This window comes from Epargyreus clarus, unplaced genomic scaffold (assembly GCF_041222505.1).
Source record: "Epargyreus clarus isolate Ecla_fem2 unplaced genomic scaffold, WU_Ecla_fem_2.2 ptg000001l, whole genome shotgun sequence".
Taxonomy (NCBI): domain Eukaryota; kingdom Metazoa; phylum Arthropoda; class Insecta; order Lepidoptera; family Hesperiidae; genus Epargyreus; species Epargyreus clarus.
In genome coordinates, this window is record NW_027332209.1 from 107,159 (window position 1) to 120,875 (window position 13,717).

General features: G+C 36.0%; 2 protein-coding genes across 4 annotated transcripts; one reads left to right on the plus strand and one right to left on the minus strand.

Moving 5' to 3' along the window:
• Positions 1 to 116: 116 nt before the first annotated feature.
• CanB (calcineurin B) lies at positions 117 to 10,538 on the plus strand. 3 transcript variants are annotated; one of them, XM_073073552.1, is made up of 7 exons: positions 117 to 284; positions 518 to 557; positions 957 to 992; positions 3,793 to 3,956; positions 4,970 to 5,104; positions 5,542 to 5,667; positions 8,225 to 10,538. In XM_073073552.1, the coding sequence occupies exons 1-7, from the start codon at positions 282 to 284 to the stop codon at positions 8,243 to 8,245; spliced, it is 525 nt and encodes a 174-aa protein (XP_072929653.1). In that variant the 5' UTR covers positions 117 to 281; the 3' UTR covers positions 8,246 to 10,538. The 3 variants fall into 3 exon arrangements, with proteins under 3 accessions (XP_072929653.1, XP_072929645.1, XP_072929662.1); XM_073073544.1 differs by having other exon boundaries at positions 119 to 284; positions 5,542 to 10,538; XM_073073561.1 differs by lacking the exon at positions 957 to 992 and having other exon boundaries at positions 124 to 284; positions 5,542 to 10,538.
• A 607-nt stretch (positions 10,539 to 11,145) lies between these two features.
• mRpL14 (mitochondrial ribosomal protein L14) lies at positions 11,146 to 12,102 on the minus strand. Its single transcript, XM_073073572.1, has 2 exons — positions 11,843 to 12,102; positions 11,146 to 11,462 (listed from the first exon to the last, which is right to left on the minus strand). Exons 1-2 carry the CDS (start codon positions 12,024 to 12,026, stop codon positions 11,194 to 11,196), a joined length of 453 nt encoding a protein of 150 aa, XP_072929673.1. The 5' UTR covers positions 12,027 to 12,102; the 3' UTR covers positions 11,146 to 11,193.
• Positions 12,103 to 13,717: the final 1,615 nt, after the last annotated feature.

Genomic DNA, 13,717 nt, shown 5'->3' on the forward strand with positions numbered 1-13,717 from the left:
ATCATACTACTGATAATAATTGCTTAAATATTTATAATTATTAGTAATAATTTGTTTCAATGTTTTAGCAAATTTGCATATTGACTGTCAGTGTGTATTATCTGTCAAATCAAAATGAGCGCTCCCTTCATCTTTAATCTGTAATTTTATTTAGATCGATGCTGTGTCCTGTTCAGGGACGAGTATTTCTTTTACAATTGATTTTTTGAGAATTTCGGCTTATTAGTGTTGTCAATAAATAGTTTCTGCTACGGGTTAATTGATAACTTAAAACAAGCAAAATGGTATGTATTCATGGTTCGTTATTGAACCGATTTGCATATATTGCAGATATTTTGCAAGTCCTCTGCAGCGCGGCTGGGTGTTGACCCGAGATCGCGTAATTTAACAAATACTGTTTCCATTTCATAAATTAAGACTAACTCATTAACATTGTAACAGTTACTTAGACGTTAAATTATAGTGTGACCTGTAATTTTACCGCTCGAATTATTTGAATAATAATTTCATTTTGCAGGGCAATGAAAACTCAATTCCTATGGAACTATGTTCAAATTGTGAGTACCCGCCACTCGCTTATTTAATTTTCCTTTTGTCTGCAGTCTGATCACTATTCAGTGTGTAACATTGTCGCATGGCAGATCGCGAACGAATCGCAAAATCGCATTTTATCTACCTGGCTGCCCAGATTTGTTTCGTTCTATGAATCTTGGCGTTAACTTCTTCTAAATCCTCTTGAGAATTAGCGATACACCTCTAAAATTGCAAATAACTATCAACTTTTCCTTAACTACTTAATTTCGTGTTAATTTTAAGTTTCCTTTTACTTATGAGTATTTTTATTACTGTATCTTCCCGCATTGTTTTAATAGAGTCCCGTTTCCTTAAGAGTTAGTGGACACATAACAAAGTGTGAAGTAAAGTGTGAATGAAGCATAACAAGACATTTGTTTCAGCGCGTGTTAACTGCATTGATTTTAAGGTGGAGAACTGTGAGTGTCGTAGAGTCACTCGCCTCCGATGCCATATTCATGTTGACACACTGCACGTACACACCACATATCCAGAACAATTTTTTAAAACACCCTCTGAGTAATAATTGGCCGTAATAATTCTTACACTAATTGACCAACAACATGTATGAGTCATAAGTAACTGTAAGCCCATTGTACAAATAATGTAATGAAAGTCAATTAATATAATATGAAATGTTTTTCTGAGTATGATTTATTCTTGGCAATGGGATATAAAAATGAAGTTTAATTATCCTGGGGCCAACTTTTTAATTATTCATGATAAACAATAACTTATTCTATCTTACACAAAATATTACAATTTTACTATAGTTTTTGTCTTTAAATTATATTGCTTAAATCTTTAGAATATAAATTATTCTTCATTCATGACTACATAGAGTACTGTACTTGCACTATATTTTATTTTCTTGTGTTATTTTCTTTTAAAAGTTGTATCTGTTGCTTTCTGTTTTATGGTTTTCTCTGCTTTTTCTTTTAGTTTGTTAAATAAAAATTGTTCTGGATGTACATAGAACATGGGCTGGTTGGCTAGTGCATCCGCGTCACACTCGCCTCTAGAGAGCGTCATCACACTACATTGTGAATGTTTGTTACGATGGTTAGATTGTTTTGTAGATCTGTTTGTGGGCTCCGAGCATTGTGGCTTGTGGCCAGGACCCATATCATGAGTCCATTGTAACTTGAGCAGTCTATGGAGCTATCCTTTATTACCATTACAGACCACAGGTTAAAATAACTAACACATGCAAAGTAGATCTTGTGCTACTATCTCTTTTTAATGGATATTTCATATAATCCAATTAAAAATACACAAGGATCTCAAAAATTTAACAATGTATGCCTTGCTATGAGCGATTATACGAGGCAACATAATATTCCCCGAAATGTAAAGTTCAGTAAGTGATAAAGATAGCTGCATTGACAGTGCTGACTGCAATAAAAACTCATGATGGTACCGGCCACAAGCAGCATTGCTGGGAGGACTAAACTGTTTCCGTGTGAGATCTGTGCGCGCATGGAGGAGGTCAGGCAACCTTCTTCTTAACTGTACTATTCAAAGAAATTCAGAAAAGATATCTGGTGACATCTTTAAGATATTTTAAAAAAAATCTTATTAAAAAATGAAAGATAAATTTGGTATTTTGGGAATAATTAACATGCTGTCTTTGCTTATATTAATAAACTAAGAGGTTTTTCATACCCTCTGTTTAATGTGTTGTCTAATCATATACCTAATAAAATGATTAGATGTTCGCCTCTTGTGAGACAAGTATCTTAGGCGTAAATAATAGAGAGGAATTCACGCATTTAAATTTAAGCGTGGTCGAAAAGAAGTGTCAGAGTTAATGGCGTGAAATTCTATTTTAAAAAGGTATGTTTCACAAATAAAAACTGGAGATATTTTATGATAACCACGCCTGACCTCCCCTGGCTTTTAGTTTTGTGTTGGCCCTCCCATGTTGTCCCCTCGCGGGGTGGCAGACAGCGGGCGCGCGGTCCGCTCTGGTCGCCCGCGCACTCGGCCGGTAGAACGCTTTGTATGTTTAATTATAGCCTCGTAGGTACCGTGCGACGCGAGACCGTCGTCAGGAATCATTATGAATTCCCATTGTGTGGGTAACATACGTGTAATAATTAATTATATCTGGCACATGTAAAAACTGCAACGTAACTCGGCGATTTGGACGTATCGCCAATGCGCTACTGGGTTTAATGGGGTCGTATTGTGCTGGACCTAAATATAGCAATTTCGTAGTTCCCCATATGCTTAAAAATGTTCACGCCAAACGAGCACCATGCTGTGAATAGCGCTGACTTTATTGTAACAGGAATAGCATTCCGTATGCCGACGAACACGGGGTCTACGGGCTCCGCATCAGTAATTCGATATTTATTCGAAACTCATTCGATGAGGTGACCCCACGGTAGGAACAGTTGAGTCACTTTGGCATACAAAATATTATTTCAATCATAAAGATGTGTATAAATTAATCGAGTAAAAAATATTATGGTTTGAACCAACATGAAAAATTGGGAAAATTATTCAGTTAACTGTAATTTGGCGTCCCGTTATCGGAGTTTTGTTAGGCGGACTCCGTTTCAGGCGAGATAAATGTTATCGCTAAATTTGCACGAACGGTAATGTTTGTGAGTTGCAGCCTTGTTCCATGGTCTAGTTATGTGCAAAGTAGTAACCAGGCTCGCGCGACGAACCAACGAAATAACCGCGCAGACAGTCAGATCGCGTTACCATTTCATTTTTGATCAAGGTTTTATACTAGCTGAATTTATAATGATTTCATACTACAAAATAAGAGATTTTTAAAGACATATGCGTATGTCTATTAATTAAACATATCTTACATCTTTTGGCTAGAAACAAGCCACTAAATGCTGGCATTATCCGACTTCGCACACAAATTAAAAGTGACAAGAAGTAATAAATTGGCGACAACATTTGCCCCGACATATTTGATCAATGAACTGGAAACGCGACCTGAATATCTATATTGAACGGGTATATTGTACTGTATGTTAGATAAAACAAACGAACGGCAATGTTGCGTCTATTGGGCTATAAAAACTGCCTTCAAGATAATTTAACTATCTATTTGAAATTGCGCTTGTTCAGAAACGTAAACTAATAAGTAATGAGTTGTTGTATAAATCGAAACATGTTAGCTCCGATGTAGCAACATTGCCGTGTCGTGATGTCCTTTGGGCAATGTCGTGATGGAATGTTGTGCGGGGGCAGTCGACGCGGACGAGATCCGGCGGCTGGGCAAGCGCTTCCGCAAGCTGGATCTGGACAACTCTGGCGCGCTGTCCATCGACGAGTTCATGTCGCTGCCGGAGCTGCAGCAGAACCCACTCGTGCAACGCGTCATCGATATATTTGACGCTGATGGGAACGGCGAGGTAAGGCGGTCTTTTACTTTTTGACTTTTTTATGATATAGGGGCGGCAGAAGAGCAATTAGTCCTCCTGATGATAAGTGGTAACATGAGCACAACTCATGGACATCTGTAATCAACAATAGATAATATTAGATTCCTACCTGAAGTCGGCCGCAGATGCGCTGCTAGCCCTGAGGAGTAAGCTGGAACGTGGAACGCTTCGGAAAAGTATGTCTACCCAGCTACTATCACACCCTTAAAACCAGTACGCAGCACCGCTGAACACCACTGTTATTAGACAGAAATAGGTGTGGCGGTGCTGCTGCTGGAGTCGAACCACAAAGGTTCTACCAGTTCTTATTTTGCCTTATTTAGAAAACGCCTAGTGGTTCGTATTTTTTATTTTTCAATTCATAACTTTATTAATTTAGAAACACTACAGCTGCGAAGTATATGCCTCAGTAATGTTGATTAAATACGTAATGTTCGTTTATTTAGCTGAAACTGAATATTGAATAGATCTCAATGGCACAATTACACTTATTTGCGGCGGTTCCACTTAGTTCTCGGAGCAGATGACGTATGTTCACTTAATATGAAGTGGAATGTATACTTTGCTTTGTTGTGTGTGTCTGTGTTTTGTTAATGTAATTGGGACTTTTATAAAATTCATGTAGGAAACGAATATGCGCCGCCTGATGGTAAGTGGCTACTGCGATCTGATATTTGCTACAGATGCTTTGCTTCCCCTGATCACTAAGTTAGACCGCCTCGGATATGTCTCCCTTTAAACCAGAATTAGCAGCGCTTAACACTGTTTTTATTACGCAGAAATAGGTGGATACCTAATCTTTAATTAGTTTATTCGAGAATTTTCAATCACCTTAGAATTTAGGAAGGCTATGCATCAGCTGTAAAGAATTAGACTGAAGGTTTTCGTCATTAAGGTCTCTTAAAGGTTCTTAAAGCGCAGTCAATCTTCTAAAAAGTTTTGTTACCTTCAAAACTACAAGATTCTTATGGTTTGTTTTCCAGGTGGATTTCAAGGAGTTCATCCAGGGGGTGTCTCAGTTCAGCGTGAAGGGTGACAAGCTGTCCAAGCTGCGCTTCGCCTTCCGTATCTATGATATGGACAACGACGGGTTCATCTCCAACGGAGAGCTTTTCCAGGTCAGTACACATTGAAATATGTTTGTATTATTACTTTTCGCTATTAAATCGGGACGCTTCAAGTATCTACGCTTTTCGGAACACAATGCGCATGTATTCTGCTTCTACATATGTTTGCGTTTATGTGTTTAATATGTATATGGGTCTCCAGAAAAACTTTTCCGTTTTTGTGTTGTAAAAACAGTAATTAAGAGATCATGTGTTATCAACACCAAATACCATTGAAGTTTAACCAGAGATCAAACATAGATGCCACGATATGCCAGATCATTAAGTTAAAACATTTCGTAGAAGTTTTCTCCGTTAAAATACCTTTCAAAATAAAACATCGCTGGTCTTACAAGACAGAAACGAGCGTGTCTCCCGACGTCAAACCACGACGTGTTTTACCACCTTTAAATTTAACTTTTTGTAGATAATCTATTAATCAATTGCAGGTACTTAAAATGATGGTCGGCAACAACTTAAAAGACACACAACTTCAGCAGATTGTGGACAAGACGATCCTGTTCGCGGACAAGGACGAGGACGGCAAGATCTCGTTCGAGGAGTTCTGCAACGTGGTGGGCAACACCGACATCCACAAGAAGATGGTCGTGGACGTGTAGAGCCGTCTCGCTCCCACGCGGCCTCTCGCTCTAGCTAGAACACTATTCAATCGCGCGGCGGCCGCTCCGACCAGCTGCGTTACGCTTTTGTCCACCGCCACCGTCTCCAAGCCGATACCGATAATGACTGCGGCGAAGTAGAGTACATACATTTACTATAGCCGCTTGTCCACCGCACGTCCGTCACCCGAGCACCGTCATCCGCCGATATTTCGAGTAGATCGGCGTGACCGCTAGATCGGCACCGACATTTTGACGGGCCGATGTGCCGGCAATATAAAACACATTGGCAACTTGTCCACACTCTGCCGTCGCACGCGTGACAGCAGGAACAAAATAAACCGGTGGATATCGGTCGCGGTGGACAATCTATCGCCGTCACAACATAATTAAAATCGGCCCGAAATAATCTCGTTCTCGGTGGACAAACAGTCTTACTATCGCTCGAACGGTTCAAATTTTGTTCAATTAACCGATATTTTATAATGCTATGAACGGTTATGGATCCTAAACGGATTTAATTAAGCTTGACTTGAATTAAATACGTTAAAGGCGCGGATTTCAAACGTACATCTATTTATTCTTTCGTTATTTCTATGTAATTATGTTTTATTTAAAAGACATTGATATCTTATAAAGCATAATTCGTTTAGGAATAGTCAATAGTCAACGGTTTTGATATTTTGGTAATATCGCTTACGTAAGGATACTTTTTGTTTCGGTTAGCATTGTCGTAAATGCCCCAACACGTGAGCGGTGCCGCCGCGTGTCGTTATATTCTAATGTGGTGCCTCTTATAATCGCCTTAGCTCGCAGCCTTGCAGAAATAGATTACAGGCCTCGAAGACGCGAGCGACTATTCATTTTATCACAATAAGCCAAAGACTATAATGGTGTGACGTTACTCTCATAATCGCGTCCGTAATACAACGGTAAACAATTGCTGTCTCCTTAGCCCGTGTTTGCTCGTTATTAAGACTATTTGTGGAAAATAATATAATAGCTCAACAAGACAAAAACGTTCGCCATTGAACGTAGGAATAAACATGTTTTATGTAAAGCGGAAGTCTTATTCAATTTAAATTTTAATTGTCATTTGTCGTCGCCTTGAAGGTTGAGGATAATTTACTTATAAAATACTTACAAAGGTCGATGTAGTGATAATGTTTAGACGGTTTTAGCCTTTTCGAAAGGTGCCCATAGCAAATTGCAAAATACTAGAAATCAGACAAAAATACGTATTTTTTGTGTTTTATTGATTTTTTTAAAGTGTAGAGCATATTTTTTTGCGATTTAGGTACAGTGATTTATTAAAAAGGGGAAGTTAAATAGAATTGTACGATAGCAGCGTCCGCGAGCGGCCGCCGCGCTCTCTATCATAATTTCATCCATAAATACTTAATATAAGACAAACATGCATATATTTACTTTTATTCTAGATATACAACGTTAGAACTTTTATCGTAGTCAAATGAAGTGTAATTTTTTTATTATTATTTGTTGTGGTAGTTTTAGTTGGTATTGTTATTTAGTGTTTTATTTTATACACATTATCGTTTAGGTGACGGATATCATCACATTAGGAGCTGTTCACTGGTCGTTCTTGTATCTTGTAGACGTGTGTCGTACTGTAGGCGTGTAACTGGTAAATGTATACTGAAAAATACATCTAACGAAACTTATAACCGTATCTATATAAAAAAAATATTAATTTAAAATGTTTTGCTAATATTGACGGTAATTGTTATAAAAGACACCAAAATTATGAAATAATAATTTTCTGTAAATTACGACATTAAGCATACCTAATGAAAAAGTAATAATTATTACCCATTCATATGTGCTTACCTTATTCGGATATTCGTGAATTGAGTGGAATTAAGATTTATTAATATTTTCGTCACTATTTTTTTTCCAAATGTAACTTACTCTAGTGCTCAATATAGTGCCATAATACAAAAATGCTATCTACTCAAAATATACGTAATGTCTATGTTACGTTTTTGTTTATTTAAGATATTAATATCTCTCTTATCACTTATCGTTTCACTCAATAGCTGTGATTTAAAAAAAACATCTGGATGATAAAATTATTTAACCAAATGTATAAATGAGAACTCGGCGAACATTTATCAGTTATATAACACTACAACGACACTCGGTCATTTATCCGAATGTAGTTACTATCATTGTACCATCTAATGTTTTTAGCTCCTACATTCTTCCAACCCCCTCCCCCAAAGTCCCAAAATCAAGAATTATGAAAATGATTTAAGAATAATGTTTACAATCTCTTGTTTATATCTTTTGACTGTTTTTTTGAACTTTAAATGTAACATTAATTGATAATTTATAATCATGGGCCTTATATGCCAAATTTTGTTACGTATACTCAAGATTTAAAAAAGATTTTTAATAATTATAGTTACGTTTGAAGTTTGCTTCGTATTTATCATCCCCCGCTCATCCATACTGATCCTCCCCCTCCTAATAATCCCTCTCCCTCCCACAGATCCTGCGCGCTCTCCAGTGAGCTCCGTTGCCCAATGTTACCACTTGTCGTCCCGATCCACGCCCGCTTGTATCCACAGATAATAAAAAAGACATTAACTTGTAGTACACGAATTTATCCTTATTTCAAATTAGTTTCACTGTTTCTATCCAATCGTATTTAGGAATTTACTCATTTCGACGTATCGTTTGTCAGTGGATATAAGCGGGTGTCATAGCAACGCCAACAATTGTACAAATGAAATAATTAAATATTAATATAATATATTATTCTTAAATAAGTTATAGTTCTGTATATTATACATTTTTAATATTATCGTGTCCAGTAACAGCCTTTTCGGGGCTCTGAAGGCGTATCTCTGCAGGCCACGTGAGCTGCGTTAAGACTTAGCTTTTAAGTATGATCGCCGTGGATGTATGCCTTTATAAAGTTTATGATTATCTATCTTTCGTCTTAGCTGCGGGCAGTGTTTGGCAAATCATGGGAAAGATGTCGGAAATTTCTGTGTAGAAACAAACTACAACAAGATTTCTACAAATTAGGATAGCCGCGTTATTTATTTATTAAAAGGTGTTGTTTCGATTAGGTAAAAATTCTAGGTAGTCTCTCTGTAATAGAATAAAAGTTAATCTATTTGCTATAAATATTTTTTCTTACATATAATATATCTTTTAATACCTTAGTAATGGTTTAAATTAATATTCCATCGTTACTAAACTTAGATCTGTTCAATGTTATTACTTGTTAGTCATACTTTGCGGATGTCCACATGTGAACAATTGATATATCTATATATTATATTATTTTACTGATGATCGGTAAAATTGCGCCCTCAGAGAGAATAATATATTTTATTTATAAAAAAATACAAATTATAGTTTATCTAATATATGTAGTGAATCTATGTATTTTTAAATAAAATCCGCAAAGTAAGATTAAATGCATTGATAATAAATAATATACAAAATTAATCTGTCCTTCACATATAACGTCTTCTCTTATAATATATAGTTCATAATTATTTAAAATGTGGTCGGTATGTACGTACGAGAATGTCTTTAATAATATACCAATGTTTACTTTAAAATGGACCGTGTCCGGTGACTAAACTTAAATTTGTTGTATGAATATACAATACGGCTGCTTTGTGAATGAAGCTGAACAAACTTATCATCGAGTTAGTCAACAATCACTAGTAGTGTCCGACCGAAGGTCCATTTCTGTCCGAATCCGACGTCTGTTAAGGCCACATCATTCGGCCTCAGCCGAAGATTTAAAATCAGTTGCAACGTGGCCTTATTGTCCGAAGTTTTGGCCAAATCCGCAGCTTCGGTCGGAACCTAATTACGAGTTAGTCGCTGGACACTGCCCTGTACTGCTGTACTGTAGAGCTGGATGGCGGCACCTCACAATACTTTAGTAGCAAGCGCACTTGAATCTTAAATATCTAGTCACGGTTGTTGTGCATTAAATTAAATATACAGAATTTTATCAATCGACGGAAGCAGTCCCCTGCAACGGTTTGAACGAGTTACATATATGTGGCTTTGTATGAATTTGAAATGTCCCGCGCCAGTCGCGGTCGCGGCGAGTTGCAATAAAAGTGTAAACTAGAATATTATAAAATACAAAATAATGTGCCTCGTATCTCTTGCTATAATTGTTTGTAGAAGTGTTTTATTATCGGTGTTAGTTGTACTGTGTACATGCTAGATAATGGATTTAAGCACAAAATGTACTAGACTTATGGCAATATATTAAATCATTATGTCTACCTGTAGGTCGATTGCCTTCTCTTATGATAATACTGTTTATATTATTATGTTATATGGATAATAATTACTCTGTTGTTAATGTTCGCTAGATGATCTTACTTATTACTTATCTACTTATCTGCAAGAAATTGGGGCTTTGTATTCAAAATTGCAGCAAAATACGTTGAGTGAAGTACCCTTGATTTATAATGGTATGTTTCCACCTGTAATTAGATCTACATAAGAACAGTGGATCTTATGTAGGTGTATATTATGCCAGTGTGCTGCTGTAAATTTTGTTTAGATTTAAATTTGTATTATTTATCAAATTGGCGCGAAAATATAAAAGATCAGAAGGTATTAAGCTTGCCATCTTTTTTATTCTTGGTGATTTACAATGATTGAAGCATAATGTTATCGCCAGGGTTGCCCCGCGACTGGTCCTTACTGTTCAGTTGATCTTGTGTTGTCTGCTCATATCCATTGGTAAGTAGAGTGTCCTTGTAAGTCTGTTCTCAACTGGAACTGAGTATAAGTTTTATTAAATTTTCAAATTTCAATGAGATTTTTTATTTAAATTCCCTTTTAATTATTACACCTTCTAAATCAGGATATAAAAATTGCTTTACTAGAGCAGAACATTTAAAATAAATAAGGTACTTGGAGGTTTTGAGTTTTATTGAGAATAACATTTTGTAATATTGCAGTATTATATAACCCTGCAGTAATTCTGTAAAGGATATCCTTTGAATAAAAATATTTTAAACTGATTAAGTAAAATGTGAAATGACACCAATATCAAGATAAAGACTTTGTTGGTAAAGGTTTTCACAAATGTTTCAAATTCCTAAAAAAATGTTATGTACCAATGCTTCTATTGTTATAGATTTAATTAATTACAGGTATCTAAACAGTTAATCATGTTAGAACCTAGAGATGGCACATTTTTTGGCTTTTAGATTTATTGTTATGTTGAATAGTTATTTTTTACATACAGGCAAAAACAAACAGAGCAAATGAAGTGGATTTTTTGTGTTTGTAAAATAGCAAACATGATGTCTAATAGATCCATGTAAAATAAATAGCTAAATGAAAATCATAATTGAAGAATTTATGCAATAGAATATTCTCATTTAGGTAACTTAGCAAAAAATAAGAAAACAAAGATTTAATCTAATATTTACTAAAGATACTTATTTACACATAAAATCTAATTTAGACAAATCTGGTGGCTATTCCTAATAGTTTGGTATAATCAGCTCCTTTCGAGTGTGTTCTTTCTTTGAGTATGGTGCGCAGTATGGTAGGGATGGGCACATGGATCCGAGTGCCCAGGGGGGTTCCATTGTCATCTATGAGGACCACATTATTGCTGTCAAATTTAGGCACTTTGACATTCTGTTTTTGTTTTAAACCCACTAGAATGCCTTTCTTTTTCTGACCTTTGATCGCTACCATCACTCTGTCTCCTATGTAGCCCACACCTGGAAATTAAAATGGTTTGTTGCATTAATAATGTTTTTTGTAAATATGTGGAATATTACAGAGGTTTATTATACTATTAACAACATCAGTGCTTATTTAAAATATTGCTGTAATTTTTATTTTTTGTGTACTATAAAATTTTAGAATTATTTCCACAAGTTTACTAACAAGACAGTTAATCACATTGGTTTACTCATTTTGCTAAATCATCTATATAAATGTTCTTTTATACATAAACTTAGAATTAAATTTTGATCTGACTTCAAGAAAAGAACAGGAAATTCTTAATTCAATTTACTTATTTTATTAATTTTATAAAGCAATGGTTCATTAGTCTTCTAAATACAAAGAGTACAAAAAATAGGCATAAAATACGTACGTTGCTTATTATAAACACAAATAACTTTGGGTGGTTTGCCCTCGGCCATGGCTCGCTTGCCGATCTCCGAGTTGTCCACCACCCTGAGCCGGGTGAGCAGCCGCACCTCGTTCAGGCACGCCGTAGTGTGGAAACCGCATGACAGACCATTGGAACCCAGGTTATTCAATAAACTCCTGAACATTATGAATAATATGTATGAAGTAGACCATTCAAGAAGATTTAAAGAGGTTATGTTGTTAGTTCTGGTCGCTTGTCAATGTTATGTCACTGTCAATTATTTTGTCAAAGATGCTCCAATTCATGTATCCAGCGTGTTTAATGTTGATTTATTAAATTTTAAGTAATAATGAGAAACTAAGTATACAATTACCTTTAATATATTTTTATTAAACTTAATAAAACAAAAACAATATAAATAGCAAATGGTTAAAAAAATGAAAATTTTCCAAGCAACACCTGGTGGTATTTAAGTTATTGATATTTCATAATCCTGTCCATAGATGGCACTAGTAATGTAAAAATTAGTAATAAGGAGTAAATAATATCACAAAATAAAAACGATAATACGGTCATGGATGGCGTAGGTATAAAGGGGGGCTTTAGGGAGTTCATACCTCCCTTAGCATGAGTGAAAATAAAATCGCGTAATTATTTTAACCGCAACCTTATTCTTAAAGGCAGGGAGCGATCTAGGGGAGGCTAACTGTATAGGTTACTATACTCTTTGAATGCTAACAAGGCAGGTAATGAGGGGAAACTGACGGCGTAAAGAAGTAAAGTTATTGATATTTAATTAATTTGTCGCTGTTGCATAATCTGGTAAAAACAGTTGGAACGTTTTCTTTTTTTATTTCACCAACTTATTTCCCCAAGTTAGCGGCGGTACAAACCTCCACACTTCGGCACTTCTAATCTAATCTAACGACGCGTTGTAATTATAAAGGACGGAAAATATTATTTTTTGCCCCTTTATTTAGATTATGTTTAGAACTAATATTTTTTTTTTATATTTGAACCTGACGATAAAGCAGACGTGCTACCTGATGGAAAGTAGTTAACGTCGTCTATGGACATTTACAACACCAGAGGAGTCGCCAATGCATCGCCGGCTTTGAAGGAGACTTCTTTTTGCACCTTTTTTGAAGAGCCCCATGTCATAGCGCTCCGGGAATACCTCAGGAGGAAGCTCATTACACATCTTACACGTCCGTGGTAAGAACGTCCGTTCAAACCGTACCATGGAGGACCGCCACGAGTCCATTTGGTGTGGATGGAACTTCATCCTTCGGCGAGTGGTTTGATGGAGGAATGGTGACGTAGGCACCAGGATATATAGAAATATAAATAACTACTTATATCGGGCCCTACTCAGTGGAGAATAGCTACGGAAATTTATGAAGATTATGGTTATCCGCTATAGGTACCTATACCATGTTTACGGTAACCATTGTCTATAATATCATGTGCCACAAATGAAATTATTTAACGTCTTTGAGCTGCTTCTGTGTTTTTTTGTTAAAGCAGGAAGCTGCACGAATTGTGATTATGTTCTTATGATGTTTGTACTTATAAAAACGTATATTTTTATGATTTTTACGTTTTATTTAATATTTTGTTTTTACATCGCACTTAATCATTGAGATGAATTAATTAGCCAACCGTTTTTTATTTCTCGAGACCTTTCGTTAGACCATGATCTTATGTTGAAACCGTCTTTTAAATCACGCCAACCGCATTGATATGCGTACCTGGCAGTGATGCAGGACTGCACTATTTGTAGAGTCCATCGCCGTCGGCGCCAGCGAAGTGAGGTTGCGCATGATCGTCGCTTTCGGCTTTGAAATATTTACTATTTGGCAATTAATTTATTAT

Coding starts and splice junctions, on each gene's coding strand:
- CanB (XM_073073544.1), top strand. Junction 993..3,792: donor TGATTTTAAGGTGGAGAACT/GTGAGTGTCGTA, acceptor GTGCGGGGGCAG/TCGACGCGGACGAGATCCGG. Junction 5,105..5,541: donor CCAACGGAGAGCTTTTCCAG/GTCAGTACACAT, acceptor AATCAATTGCAG/GTACTTAAAATGATGGTCGG.
- mRpL14 (XM_073073572.1), bottom strand. CDS start 12,026: ATGTTCAGGAGTTTATTGAATAACCTGGGTTCCAATGGTCTGTCATGC. Junction 11,463..11,842: donor TTGTGTTTATAATAAGCAAC/GTACGTATTTTA, acceptor TTTAATTTCCAG/GTGTGGGCTACATAGGAGAC.